The sequence below is a fragment of the Dromaius novaehollandiae genome, chromosome 2, assembly GCF_036370855.1.
Source record: "Dromaius novaehollandiae isolate bDroNov1 chromosome 2, bDroNov1.hap1, whole genome shotgun sequence".
In the NCBI taxonomy this organism is placed as follows: domain Eukaryota; kingdom Metazoa; phylum Chordata; class Aves; order Casuariiformes; family Dromaiidae; genus Dromaius; species Dromaius novaehollandiae.
Genome location: NC_088099.1, coordinates 70,420,439 through 70,434,699, shown reverse-complemented (window position 1 = coordinate 70,434,699; position 14,261 = coordinate 70,420,439). Strand labels below are relative to the sequence as shown.

Sequence of the window (14,261 nt, the reverse complement as noted above, 5' to 3'; positions counted from 1 at the left end):
TATGTGATTGTGGTCTTTCACTTTTGCTGGTAATGAAGATCATGAAATTCTGGGCCACAGTAACTTCATACAAATTTTTTAAAAGAGAGTCTATATTAGAACAGTTTTTTTTCTCTTTGGTATGAGAAACAGTTGTATAATCTCCAATGTTTACATCACAAGTAGTTCTGGCATTTTTTGCTGCTTGAAGTCTGCATTTTAAGTAGCTGATAGCTCTGTTTGCTCCCTTGATAGTATTCAAGGAAACATTTTTAAACAATCACAACTTCTGTGCAATCCTTAGTTCTTTTCAAAGTTTTTGTACTATTACAACTGTGGTTTGTGTGTGAGGGTTTTTTTTGTTTGGTTGGTTTTTTTTAAGCCTACAAGGACATAGTTGGTTGAATCACTTGTTTAGCTTTAAGAACAGTAGTATTTCAGTCTGGAAACAGAAATCGGTTATTAGTTATGCTAACATTTAAAAACCTCTGCATAGTAAAAACAATGAGAACAGCCCATAAAAGGATTGACAGAAAAAAAACACTCATCGGGTATTTTTCTTTTAAAATACAGTGTTTTCACAATTGTTGTACTGGACAAGCTATCTTGTCACTTGCTGAATTTTGATCCTCTACCTAAAGGCTGGTGAATACTGTTTTCAAAAAAGTACTGTTGGAACGTGTGTAATTCTGATGAAAAGGTTTCTTAAAAAAATAAAATAAAACAACCTTTGACTTCACTGGCTTGTCTGGAGGAAACTATTAACAGTCTTCTTCAGAAAAATGGAATTGAAGTGGAGATAATTTGTAACTGACCTCTTTGTGCATGAAATGGTTATGGTTATTAATAACTGCTTCCTCTAACTGCCAAATTCCTAGTCATTTGCTTTCATTTGGTGAACTCTGCTGTCTCAACAGCACATTTCAGAGCAGAAAAGTCCTGGATGTTCAATGTAAAATATGAAGGAAAAAATTATACATTGTAGGCTACCCTATATTTAGCAGACTGCACACATCATTTATAGTGACTGTCTTATATAGAAGCATGTAGAACTTTGAACTACTACTAAGCTGTATGTCTAGTTTAGTTTGCAGTTTAAATCTCCATTTAGGCAGTTGTGCAGTAAATGCTAAGGACTTTGTTTTGTGTCAGTAGAAAATGTGTTGTTTTTGAGGTGCTAATTAGTTTGGAATAAGATTACTATTTGGAGCATAGTGTGATGCTAGAATTATCCTACAAAGAAAAGAACCTTCCCTGTAGAAAAGAAAAATGCCTTACCCATTTTCAGTTTAGCGTGGGATATAACAGATATATATTTTTTTAACCTTTTGTTATAATCTTCTGTGAAAAATGCAATTAAATATGAATTGCTGTATGATATCAAATGCTGTTTAGGAGGGAAAATGCACCTTCACCTTCAAGTAATGTTTTTTCATGTATGTTTCTTCCATTACTAGACATTCTGATTAGATGGTGGCATCCTGTAGATTTTGAAGTCTAATACCTTAGGAACATTCTTGAATTTTACAGCAACTTTTTACTTTTGTTAAAAATACTTTTTTCCACAATTCTGACTTAATTATATATTTTATATGATTTGCAGTTTGGTACGTACAATGACTCTGAAAAGAAAACTGAAGAATATGATACCCAGGTAAGAGGGAATCCTGTGACTTCTGGTATATAAGTATTAATGTGGCCTACTGATCGTGCTTTGAACACATAGTAAGATCTGTTGTCCTAAAGTCATTACAGAATTGCAAATCAGTGCTGTCTCTTTCAAGTTGAGACACCAGATTTGCTGTATGGGTAAAGTGCTCAGCTAGCCTTGGCTGTTACCCTAAGGCTGACTACATGTGAACAATTTCACTTGTCACTGACTTGAACTGAAAATGTTTAAACTAGATAGGGTATATTCTGAATTGTCTTCTATTCTTACGTTTTTAACAACGCATCATCTTTTGGCCACCCAGAAAAGATAGCAGGCTAGGTGGACACTTGGTTCAGCCTAGTGTGCGGATGCCTTATGTTCTTATGGTGTTTCTGATTTTTAATTATATCTTGCAACAAGATTCCTTAGGAATAACAAAACCTAGTATTAAATCATTAGTTCTGTGGTTCAGTAATAGACTTCCAATAAAGGGGATTCCTGATGCTACTGAAAAGCAGAAACCTCATGGTTATGGTCCTTCCTTTATTATATTGTAGACAAGTGTTGGTCTGTCTTGTAAGATGGTATTTTGATAACTTCAAGTGAAGCATAGCCAGCAAATCAAAGGAAGTGATTATACACTTCTCCTCAGCACTCATTAGACCGCATCTAGAATACTGCATCCAGTTTTGGGCCCCCAAATACAAGAAAGATAGTGATAAACAGGAGCAGGTTCAGGAGAGGGCTGCTAAGATGCTAGAGCATTCACCCTGTGAGGAGAGACTGAGGGCGTGGGGTTTGCTCAGTCTGGAGAAGAGGCAGCTTCAGGGGGTCTCCCAGCACCTGTGAGGAGGTTATCAAGAAGATGGAGCCAAGCTCTTTATAGTGGTGGAGTGCTGGAATGTTATTTTCACTCTTTATCTTGAGGGAACAGATAACACAGTCAGTTGATATCATCAGAAAAAGTAGCAGAATTCTCTGGTGAAATAATATGAATTTAAGGAACTCTTCTCTTCTTTCTGTGTTGGAAAGTTTTAGAAGGTATTATGGCATTAGTTGATCTATGGATTAGGTATGCATGCTGTTATAACAAAGACCAAAAGTTTTGACTTACTTCTGTGTTTGAAGCTGAAATCTGGTTGAAACATTGTCTGAGAAGCCAAACTGCAAGTAACTTATCTGAAGAGGAATGTCTTAATGGGTTGCTGTTCTTGCGTGTTCCTCACGAATTTGAAAACTGTGATATTTGTACCTGTTATTTATGTGGAGGAATGTTCGCGTGCTTCCTGATTCATGAAAGTACTTGAACATTGGTGTTAAGCAGAGAGCTATTCTTAGACTCTGATCTGCATACTGTGTCATGTTGCCTATGTATGCGCTAAGCAGCGTTGGAGGTCTGAACTGAGCACTGGAATTTTTACCTTCCCTTGGACTGGAAGCATATTGGAAATAATCATAGATATTCAGAAAATGGAAAAGATTTTCAGGGAAAAAGTTACCTAGCTGTCTTCCAGTTGACATCATGAAAAATCCTTTACTTATAAAATGCAAACTAACAAATTACTTTCCTTGTCTGTTAGGCTATGAAATATTTGTCATATTTGCTATATCCACTCTGTATTGGAGGTGCAGGTTATTCCTTGCTGAATGTCAAGTACAAAAGGTATGGTATTGTAAATCTATAAATGATATTATATAGAATTGAAATATTTCACTTTTTTTTCAGTGCTAATTAGTTTGAGATGATGGGATATGGAAATCGGTTATTTTAGGTTGCTTGATTCTTAAGTTAGGAACCAGAAACTTCCTAGTTCTGTAGGATTTAAAGCTGGAAAGACTAGCTGCCTTTTAACATCCTGTAAGCTACAGGCAATTGTACTTCGCAGGTGAGCAGATAGTGCTGTAGTATAGAATTCAATCACTTACAAAAATAAGCTGTCAATCAGAAGAGGAGGAAGAAAGCTGCCAGTGATGTTAAGAGAACAGGTAACATGGGGGAGAGAGCAGAGGAATTCAGTGGTTGAACCTATCCAATAACAGGAAGAAGTAAAAAGGGCTCCAAATTACTTTTCTTCTGACCCTGAGGGGTTCCTGTGTTCTTAAATGTGATGGTTAGGATGGTAAGCAAGCAGAAGTATTTTTTAAGAAGGGAGTCTGTGTGCCCTCAGAGCCATGGCTTTACCGCACTGTATCAAGTCTTCAGCTCTTGTTAATGTCTGATATTTCATGAAAAGGTGAGACTGCTGTCCACTTTCACGCAAAATAGTGCAGCTAGTTCATTTTGTATTGGAGAAATATAGAGAAGTAGACAGCCATGAAACTTTGTTGTAGAAAAAAGCTGCAAATGCCTGGTGAGGGCCATGCAGGAAAATCCTTCATATTCTCTAGGCCAAAGGGGGTTGGGAGGGAAAACAACAGCTTAAAATAGCATCAGAAAGGACTACTATTGCAATGTACGTGGGAAATAGTGCTTATAGTAGAAATTGAGACAATTTATGAGCTATTGGAAAAATATGTTTTTCAGTGGTTCTTGTCTCTGTAAGGAGTTAACAAAGATGCAGCACTTAAACAAATTTTTGCTTTTCTTAAAAAATTCTTAAATTCATTCAGTACTGCAAAATAATATATGGCAAATGTTCTGTAAGCTGTAGTTTAAGAAAATGAAAATTCATACAATTTTGATCACTTAAATCTACTTTTGTAAAGAAATGTGATGGAACAAATAATCTTAGCAGCGGATTATCCTTTAATCTTACAGGCTGTGTTTTCTGATGTATTTTGTAGAGGCATGTGGGTTAATGTTGCTGCAGCTAGAACATTGCTGTTAATCTGTGTACAAGTTCAATTTTGAATAATGCAATGTGAGCATTGCAATTATTAGCCTTTCTTACTATTGCAGATGGAAGGACGGAGTTTAACCACCATGTGTAACACTATTGTTATTTGGCTAAGGTTGTGCTCCACTGAACATCTGGGAGGTTTTGTTAGATTTAACTAGGGAAGGATGTAGATTACTTGTATTTACTCTTTAAAACAGTGGTCGACACTGAATGGTATTTGTTGTCTTAAATTTGATAAATCCTTGCAGTGCCATGTTACGTCTAATTAATATTTAGAAATACAGTGCTACTCTTTGTAGGCATTAATATGGACAGTGTGCAGTGCACACTGATGTAGTTTGCATGGAGGAGTCGTGGAACATTCTGAAAAATTATTTAAGCCATTGATAAAGTTCTCCAAACTTGTTGGATGCCACTGATAAGTGTCCATTGCTTAAACTATTAAGAGCTTCTCTGGAGCCTTTTCTAATCAAAGGAAGGTGAGGTGTTTAGTTCTTCTGTAAAGTAGTTCACAAGATAGCCAATTTCTTTGAGTAGTCAGGTAGCCCTTGGCAGCATACAGCCACTGGGATGGATGTATTATGGGTGTATCTATTTAGCTGAGATGGAAAAGTAACTGGACTGGCTTTTATTTGTTTGCAGCTGGTACTCCTGGTTGATTAACAGCTTTGTCAATGGTGAGTACCCCCCTTTTTCTTTCTTTATACCTCTTCAAATTAAGGCCAAGACTCAAAAGTAGAAAACTAACTGGCATTAGCTGGAAGAATGTGATACGGAAAAATAATTTGACCATGGTTTCCAAAATTACTGCAGTAATTGAGAAAAGGGAGAAGTGAGCCAAAAGAATGAGATGCAGCTTCTCTCTTTAGGAAGAAAAACGTGAATCTCTAATTGAAAGTATAGTTGGCTGGCGTACTTCTGTTGTGCATTTACATCTAAACTATTCATATTTTATCTTCAGGAGTGTATGCTTTTGGATTCCTATTTATGCTGCCCCAGCTGTTTGTAAACTACAAGGTAAGATTGAAAAGTGATGAAAGTCAACTTTTGTTGTCTCTTCTTCCAGACTTTATTACAGCTTGATTTTTTTTTTTTCTTTTTTAATCCTAGATGAAATCTGTTGCACACTTACCGTGGAAGGCTTTCACATATAAAGTAAGTAAAGCTGTACTTTTTTTAAAGGCTCGTGCTATTATTTCAGAAGTAGCTTTTCCTTGAAAAACAGGATAGTATGACCTAGCTTAAGGCTGAATTCATTTTTAAGAACTAAACTGCCAGTAAAAGTAGAAATTTGTTTGCAACTATCCTAAAAAAAAAAAATCAACTTCCATTTTTCATAATGGCTTCCATGTAATGAGAATAACTGCATCCCAGTTTTGATGAAAATATTGCTTTTTCTCCTGTCCTGTGTGAGTACAAATGTTGGTCCTGCAAATAATTTTTTCAGTCTCAATTATTTTAGCAAGTGAGAGATTTATTATTGACTGACAGTTCTTAAAAAATAGACAGGACTGCCAGGAGACCTTATCTTGACAGGTTCCAGGAGTGACCAGAGACTGAAGTAATGTAGATGCTGTGTTGTGCTTATATAGTAATTCCGAACTTCTGGGAAGTATAGTGACCAATGTATAGTAGGTTGTTACATGGTGAAAAAGGGGTTGCACTGTGGTGTGCCCACTACCTACGGCTACCTTTGTAGGAAATAATGCAACAATGTAGCAAAGCTTAGCACCAAACTTTAGAGAATGGGAAAACGAGTTCATTTCAGAAAAAAATCAGCTCACTAACAGTCTCATACCTGCACTCCCACAGGCACCCACATGTGTGTCCAAATGGTTTGTATAGTATTCAGGCACCAAAATGGGTGTATCCAAGTAGCCCAGTTGGGATTCCTTGTGATGATATGGAGAACAAGGGACACCAACCTGAGTTCCCATGTCTCCTCCATTCCTCCTAAATCAGCAGCTACATGCTGGTTTGGGATGTATTGTTCTCTTATCTTTTAACAGTTTATAGTGTTTGGTCTCCATCCTGTCCCACCTCTGTGAGTCATTAGGATTGCTTGTACTGCCCTTTGTGTTCTTGATAATTGTGTCCTGAGAAGGTACACATAGATGTGCTGGGATCTTGATAACGTGCTAATCTAGGTCCATCAACGTGCCCCTTTTTTGTGCTTCCACGTGTGAACACTTTTATTCATTCTCCCTTCACACCTGTGTATCAGCATTCTCCATAACATATAGTGCTTTAAAATAAGCAGTGTTAAAAGCTTCTAAAAACATGGTGTACACTTTTGAACTGATAATCTGGGACAAAGGAACTGAAATTTTGAAATTAAAAGAGCCTTTCATAGTTTTTATATTTCTGTGAGCCTGCAGCCACAGCCACAATTTCTGCCTTCCTGATATTTTTAAAAAATCACAAAGGACCTAGGAAAAACATACTGAAGTATACCTGGTAGCAGGATAGCAACTGAACAGTATGCAATATGGAAATATGGCCAAAAATTAAAATGAATTTCTAGTGTTTCACCTATCTAGTAGGCAAATCAGCCTGTCTCCTAATAAGAAAAAGGTGAACTGTATTATTAGGGAATATTAGTGAACCAACTTCAGTCTTACTTTGGCAACAAAATACATGTTTTGTAACTGAGCAGAGACCTCAGCAGTTGAATAGGCAACACGGGTTGTATTCAAAGCAGTAAAATGCACTTTCTGAATAGCCACCTTCTACTGAGCACTTAGTTTCTTGTTAAAAGATGCCAGAGGCTACCCACAACAAAAGCTTGTGTCTATGTAGAAAAAGTATATGATTTTTAAAATTAGTTTTAACTATTGGCCTTTGGAGGGGGATAACTTACTTTTTCCTAGTGAATATTTAAAGCTGCTTGCTGTCTTCTGCACTCTGAATAGTGGAAAGAATAGTCTGAGGTCTCGTGTGTGCTTGTTTCTGGAGATAAGAGAAACCTTAATTTTTTTCTGTGTTCTGGGATTTGGTCCTAATCAGTGAAAAGAGCTACTAATGGAGCCTGCATGCCCTCTCTCAAAACAGTGAATTGATATCATTTCAATAGCTTGTTACAATTATTTAAAGCATGTCTTAGGAAGCTTCTGGAAGCTTCTGGAGTTCCTATTAAAATCCAAAAAACGAGAGCAACTTCACTTCAGGGCACGTTTAAATAAAATCAATGTTTTAGTTTTGGGATGTTTCCCTGTTTTGGTGTGATTTGGCGTTTTTGATATTCACCTAAGCAGGCAAAGCATTTTTTGCCTTTAATTTGAACTCTACATTTTGTTAACATGTCTAGGAGTTTATGCCGTCTCTAGGAAACCTTTTTTTATTACTTATGAATAGCAAAAATGTTACCTAGGTACAGTATTCTTTTTGTTACTGAAGACTGGCAAAAATTGAGATCATTCTGACTTTTCAGTTGCTGTAGTCACTATTTTTATGCACCGGAATACCTTCAAACAAAGTAATCTGAAAAGCAAATCAGTGACACTAAACACTGTTAGAAGGGCTACCTTCAGGTATTCAGTTGGGATGACTTTTGAGGGCTGCATAAGTATCTGGAAGGGTGGGGAGTTGAGTGCTTGTTTTCACCCTTGCTGGAAGACATGGCTTGGATGTTAACTTGGAAAGGCCTCACTCTGTGATTTGTCCGGGTTCTTTTGTTCTGCTGGCAGATCTTCTTTGTGCAGTCTTGAGAAGTGCTGTCTGTAGTCTTTGATCACTTGGGATTGACAGATTTGTTTTGACTTGCCAGAAAGAGCTTGCCTGTTGTAACTAATCAGAACTCTTCCCTTTCCAACATCCCAGTTTTCCACTGAATAATTGACTTTGTTTTGTCATATAAACATTGCTCCCCTTCTCCCCCCAAGAATGAATCCTTCTCTAGTTAGAAAATGTATCATTTTCCCAACTTCTTAAGGTATGGATTTATATACAGTTGAGCCAGCCTAAGAGCTCACCAGTAATGAAAGGAGAAGCCATATGATTTTTTTGCTCTCATAAGCAGATTCAGTCTGTTAACCCAATCGTGAATATTCTTTGCCAGCTTTGTTTCCAGCTGTTTTTAGTGATTTGAATCAGTTTATTGCACCATCCGATGAGTGCTAGAGTGTGAGTATTGATATCTACCCCTTCCCACAGGCTAGGATCAGATCCAGAAGAGTTACCTTTCTGTTTGTCTTTACCTCTTCTGTCAAAATATTGTCACCCGTGCATAGCTCAGAGCCTGCTTGTATTGCTTTCCCAGCAGATATCTTGGAATTTAAACTTTCTCATTCAAAACAAGTAGTCAGAAAATATTCTACTATTGCTTCAAAAACAGAACCTCTAGCATGCCTAGTTAAGTGGAGGTAGAAAACTTGAAAATGGTGTAAGGTTGTCAAGTTAATGTTCTTAATAGTAAATAAGAGTTTTTATACAAATTATTTCATTCTCCCACAGAAAATGAAAGTGAACTATGACATTTTGTGAATCCTGAATATTTTGAGTAATGGGAGGCTATAGTGTTTCATCTGTTTGTTTTAAAGATTTCAGTGAAGTTGCTAATGTATGCTTTTTCCTCACATAATACTCTCACTTGCCTGAAGTAGTCCTACTTCCTTTTTACTTGTAACTTAGACCGTGCTTACACATTGTCTGTAATTGTTTGGTTTAAAGTAGACAGTACAGTCTTCATTAAAGGAAGGCACTTTGAAGTTTGCATTAATTAGTTTTTCAGCCTAACCCCTAAATATTGCTATAGATGCATAATAATCTGTGTATCTACTGAAAAATACTGTTCTAAAAAGCCTGTTTCCTGTAGCTTTGTATGATACATTACTTCCTTTCTTCATACCCAATTGAAGTATGCTTTTCTTTCATTTTTAGGCATTCAACACCTTTATTGATGATATCTTTGCTTTTATCATCACTATGCCAACATCTCATAGGCTGGCATGCTTTAGAGATGATGTTGTGTTCCTGGTCTATCTTTACCAAAGATGGTATGCTTTTCCTTAATATTGATAAGAGTTTTTAAAGCACTCTAAATGCTTGCAATCTTATTGCTATAAAGAATTACAGAATAGTTGGGGATGGAATAGTTTGGGATAGACTTTAAACAGAATTTTTATACCATATTAATGTATATAGTATGGTCTGGATAATGGTACTTCTGTATATGCCTACCGAATGGGAAGGCTGAGTGGGGGATCCCGAAAAGGCAATCTCAGTACAAATAAGCTAAGCATAGCAAAAGCACCTTCCCATAACTGACACTATTCCTGGACCCTTTTTAGTATGCTAAGATAGTAATAAAGTACTAAACCTCTTCTCGCAGCATTACAGAATTCTTGTCTCTTTTCTCTTCTCCCTCCCCAAACAAGGCTCCTGCTTTTCAACAGGTGGAGTTTCACATTTGCAAGTTGCCAAAAAAAAAAAAAAAATAGTTTGAAAGACAAAGACCTGAAGTAAGGTGGAGAAGAGCAATTCTTAAGCTTGTATTCACAAACCCACATAGGAGTCCTGGGCTTCTAACCCTTGCCAAGGGGCTGCCTGTCTATACGCAGGCCTCTGTAGCTGAGGCACACTTCCTGAGTTGCTCTGCAAGGCACTAACACAGGATGTTTTTCTGGTGAGGGATTGTCCTGCTCTGCTTTTGTCTGTTTCCAAACGCAAGTTGTCAGATTCTCCAGTAATTGAAGTACCTGGCAAGTTTCAGATTCTATTTAAGTAAATGAAAGCAGAAGGGAAGAAGGCTCCATATAGTAGCCATTGAAATATTATTCATAAGTTAAGCTAAATATGACATATTCTTGTTTTCAGCAATAAATATTTATCTGTGGAGCAAACAGGAATTTTAAGCCAAGTTCACATTACACCAGATTATGTGGATGTTTACATCTGACTAATCATTAATACTCAATGAGAACTTGCGTTTTAGCTTTATATAATTCCACATAAAACAGGCCCCTTTTAAGGTACTGTTTTAGAAATTAAGAGCCCAGAAACTTCTGACAGGGGCTTGGCACTGGGTTCAACTTGGGAAAAGCATCCTGGGCTGCTTGAGAAATATTCCTGCCAAGCTTTAGGGGAGCTCTGTCATCCTTTGAGAGGCCCTGCTGAGACAACTGGTTAAGTCTTAATAGAAAGAAGCTGATGTGTCTGTAGCTGATCTTTGACTGTTGTGTTTTTTAGGCCACAAATGGGAATAGAGACTATGATGAGAAAGGAATTGACTTGTAAAATAAAGTAGAATGACAAAGGAATTCACTTTTAAAATCAAGTAGCACAGAACTGCTTGAATCTCATTGAACTGGCAGACAGTATTGCATGTAGCTAATCATTTTTTTTTCTGCCAGGCTTTATCCTGTGGATAAGAGCAGAGTGAATGAGTATGGAGAATCTTATGAAGAAAAGCCAATAAAAAAAACTCATAGAGAATAATTAAGAATTGAAGAAGAATCTGACCCGTGGACTCTTATTGGTTACATGTATTATCTGGTCTTAAGAAAAAACTTATTTAATAAGAGTATTTTTAAAGCTTATGAAAGAACTACATGGACAATACATCTTCTATATTGCCAAAATCTAGTTTTGATATCCTCCTATTTCAAGATTCCTTTTTGTCCTCACGAGGTCAACAATCTGCCAGATGTCATTCAGTATCCTTCTGCATTTAAACTTCTCTTCAGTGAAAACCTTAAGTGTCCTCATCATTGTAATTGATATCCAAATCTATGTTTTTAAGACAACTCAGTAACTGTAAGTGTGGTGCCTGTGCCACTAGGCTATGAAAAGTGAAAAAATAACCCAGTGTGTTACAGCAGAATGAAGCATCACTGCCAAACTGGAGGCTGTCAAAATTAAAATGTATAGTTATTGGACTATACACTAACTACAAGTTGATAATGGAAATTCTAGAAATCATGATTAAAATTGTACGTGGGCATTTAAGTTCATAGCTTAAAATAAATTTGGTTTGGAATAAGTAATGAGACAGACGGGGCTGGTAAAATTCAAATCTTGGGCATGGTCTTAGCCCACAACATGGCAGAGGATTTCTGTTGTCTTAAACTGAATGAAGATGTGAAAAAACTGTAACATGATTTCTTTTAGTATGTATCTAAGTTTATATAAATCATTCTGTATTGTTAACAAATCTTCTGATTTCTTGTCATAGCAGGTATTCATATAATGCAAATCATTGTGATGTGCTAAGAATGTCTCTTAACACATCTGAAATTCTTCACAATGTGGTACCCAATGACCTAATAGGCCAATTTTCTTACCTTTCAAAGGGAACAATTCCTTGGTCTTTCCCTTCTCCCTCCCATCCCAGTTCTGTTTATAAGACAAAACATATATCATTCAAATGGAATGATTTTGCTTAAATACAATACAGGCTCAACAAATTGCCTAAAAACAGGAAAAAAACCCCCAACCTGTTTAAGAACAGATACAGTTCACTTTTAAACATTCTAAAATCTATATTCCATGGAAGTTTATGAAGGTGGGTATGTTGATCTGTTTCTCACCATCAAATCAGCAAAAATAATCAGGTTGAAATTCAATTGTTATACCAAAATTCAAACTGCACAGGTGTATTTAAAAACTCTAGCTCTGTGTTTCTTAGTGACAGTAAATGAAATATATAGAGCATGACTTTTAGCAGCAAATAAAAATGCTTAATTCCAAAAACCAAAATGGGATAACTAATTCTAGTTTCTTTGTGGTCAGTGACTTTATACAGATTAACCCTAAGAATTCTTAAGTTTCTTTCCAAATAACTGCCAACCAAAAGGTTTTTATTAAATTGTACCCTGTTTGTGCAAGGCTATTTAACTTCAACATGCTACTGATCTGAAACATAAATTGAATAACTTCACAGAACACAGATCTTCTACTGTGGTCTGTTACTACTTTATGAAATAGACTTTATCCAATCCTAATATTGCAGAAGTCTAAAGGCATACTTGGGTTCTGAAGAGATACAGAAATGTGCTGAACTTCTTCTGTCATGGACTATAGTCTTTCTTTACTGAAGTCCTTATACGCTGCTGAGAGTGTAAAGGAGTCTTGAGGTGCATATTTAACTCATTTTCATGTTAAGCTCTTTACATTGTTAGTGGTAAATAAGGAAGACCGTAGATCTGTTGATTTTTTTATCATTAGACATGCATAAGTGTACGAAAATGGGGTTGTATTTGCTATACCGTGTACCTGTTTTGGATTTGTTTGGAAGGAGCTCTTTGCTGTGAAGCAAATTAATTTGGGACTCTTATTTCATAATAGTAGTTAAATGTTTGAAAATTTTATCCTGATATAAATAATACAAAAAGGCAGTGCATCCCTTTTTGTGCCATTTGAAAGCAATCAATTCATTGATTCTTCTAGAATGGCTTTTGAAAGTCCAGAATACCATATTCAGGTATTTATAACATTTCAGCATTCATTTTTGTATGTAGCTTGTTGAAAAATCACTCTTGCACCTTTACATACTGTGAATTTATTGCTCTTCTGTCTTGCATTTCTGATGGCAATGACCTCATAATATCCCACATAGTAGTCATAAAGAGTATAAAATTAGAGCATTTGAAGTCTTTAAAATGAACCAGACTTTCCTGTTCAGTTCATTGTTTTATGCATTCCACTTCCAAATAAAGCACTTGCATATGGGGCAGAGTTATTTTCTGTTGTTGGAAGATGATGATGAACTATATAAGTAGTATAACTTTGGAGATATTAAATGTTTCAACTTTCTGGTTGTGGAGATGACTAACTTAAAAATGTGGTTCTGTATATGATTAATAGAAAAAGTTTGGATTTTTTCTTCTATATCTGGGATTTCATTTAATATATTTCAGATCATGCTTAATGATCAGTATCTGATCTACTTAAGAGTTCAAGAATAACTTAACTTCCTCACTTCTGCTAGGATTAACTGTGGTAAACAAGTAGGTGACCATATCACATTATCATCATTACAGTTGTAATGGGTTTGGAAAATGTTTTAAAATTACAGTGATTTGTGTGTGTCTGTGTGTATTAGACATAATAAGAAAAAGCATGGTATGCTCTGGAACATACTGTTACACAATACTTAGTACATAATAATGTAACAACCATGATCCTCTAAGAATGTAAAGTGAAGAAAGGCAGTTGACTTGAGACACTTTCTGTAGGTGTATATGGCCTGTGGCTCCATACCTCAGAGCTCTTCCCTGCAGGCATTGCCTTCTACATGCTCACCCACTCTCATGCACACCCCATACCATTTCAGCTCCTCTTAGCTGTATTATTGAGACAGTGTTCTCTTCCTGCACAGTTTTTCCAGTTCCATAGCATGCTATTTCCTCTTCATTTTCACCTCTTAATGGCTATCTTCTCCTGAAGGTGACCTTCTGCCCTGTATGGCTTTTCTTCATTGATGCCATAATGTCTAACTGAATTACAAAATGGGCAGAAATGTAGTCAGTTTTTCTCTTATCAGCAGAGCTCAGGATGTCTTCTCTGCTCTGTTTCTATTGCTTTTAGAGCCTGTGCTGTACGCTACTGATACTAAGCACAAATGTGTGTTCCCTTTTGATATGGCACTACACTTCAGTAATTGTCAGCCTCTGCATCTATACATCAGCACCAGGAACACTAAGACAGGTAATTCTGTAAAGTTTGTTTTTAAACATCACATGGTCTTTATTTTCACCCTCATCAGAAGACAGATCTCATGCTGAAGTGGAAAAAAGAATTGCTTCTTAGTGATGCTTTACTTTACAGCTTACAGCTTGTCAATATTGTAGGAT

At 36.3% G+C, this 14,261-nt stretch overlaps 1 protein-coding gene across 2 annotated transcripts in view; it reads left to right on the top strand.

The window, feature by feature from the left end:
* Window positions 1–13,221, top strand: part of CLPTM1L (CLPTM1 like) — a 31,129-nt gene extending 17,908 nt beyond the window's left edge. For both annotated transcript variants that reach the window (XM_026093901.2, XM_026093900.2), the window contains 7 exons: window positions 1,583–1,633; window positions 3,211–3,293; window positions 5,113–5,147; window positions 5,432–5,487; window positions 5,581–5,625; window positions 9,349–9,464; window positions 10,821–13,221. In XM_026093901.2, coding sequence (XP_025949686.1) covers window positions 1,583–1,633; window positions 3,211–3,293; window positions 5,113–5,147; window positions 5,432–5,487; window positions 5,581–5,625; window positions 9,349–9,464; window positions 10,821–10,905 — 471 coding nt within the window. In that variant the 3' untranslated portion in view covers window positions 10,906–13,221. The remainder of the gene's footprint in view (window positions 1–1,582; window positions 1,634–3,210; window positions 3,294–5,112; window positions 5,148–5,431; window positions 5,488–5,580; window positions 5,626–9,348; window positions 9,465–10,820) is intronic.
* The last annotated feature ends 1,040 nt before the right edge of the window (window positions 13,222–14,261 follow it).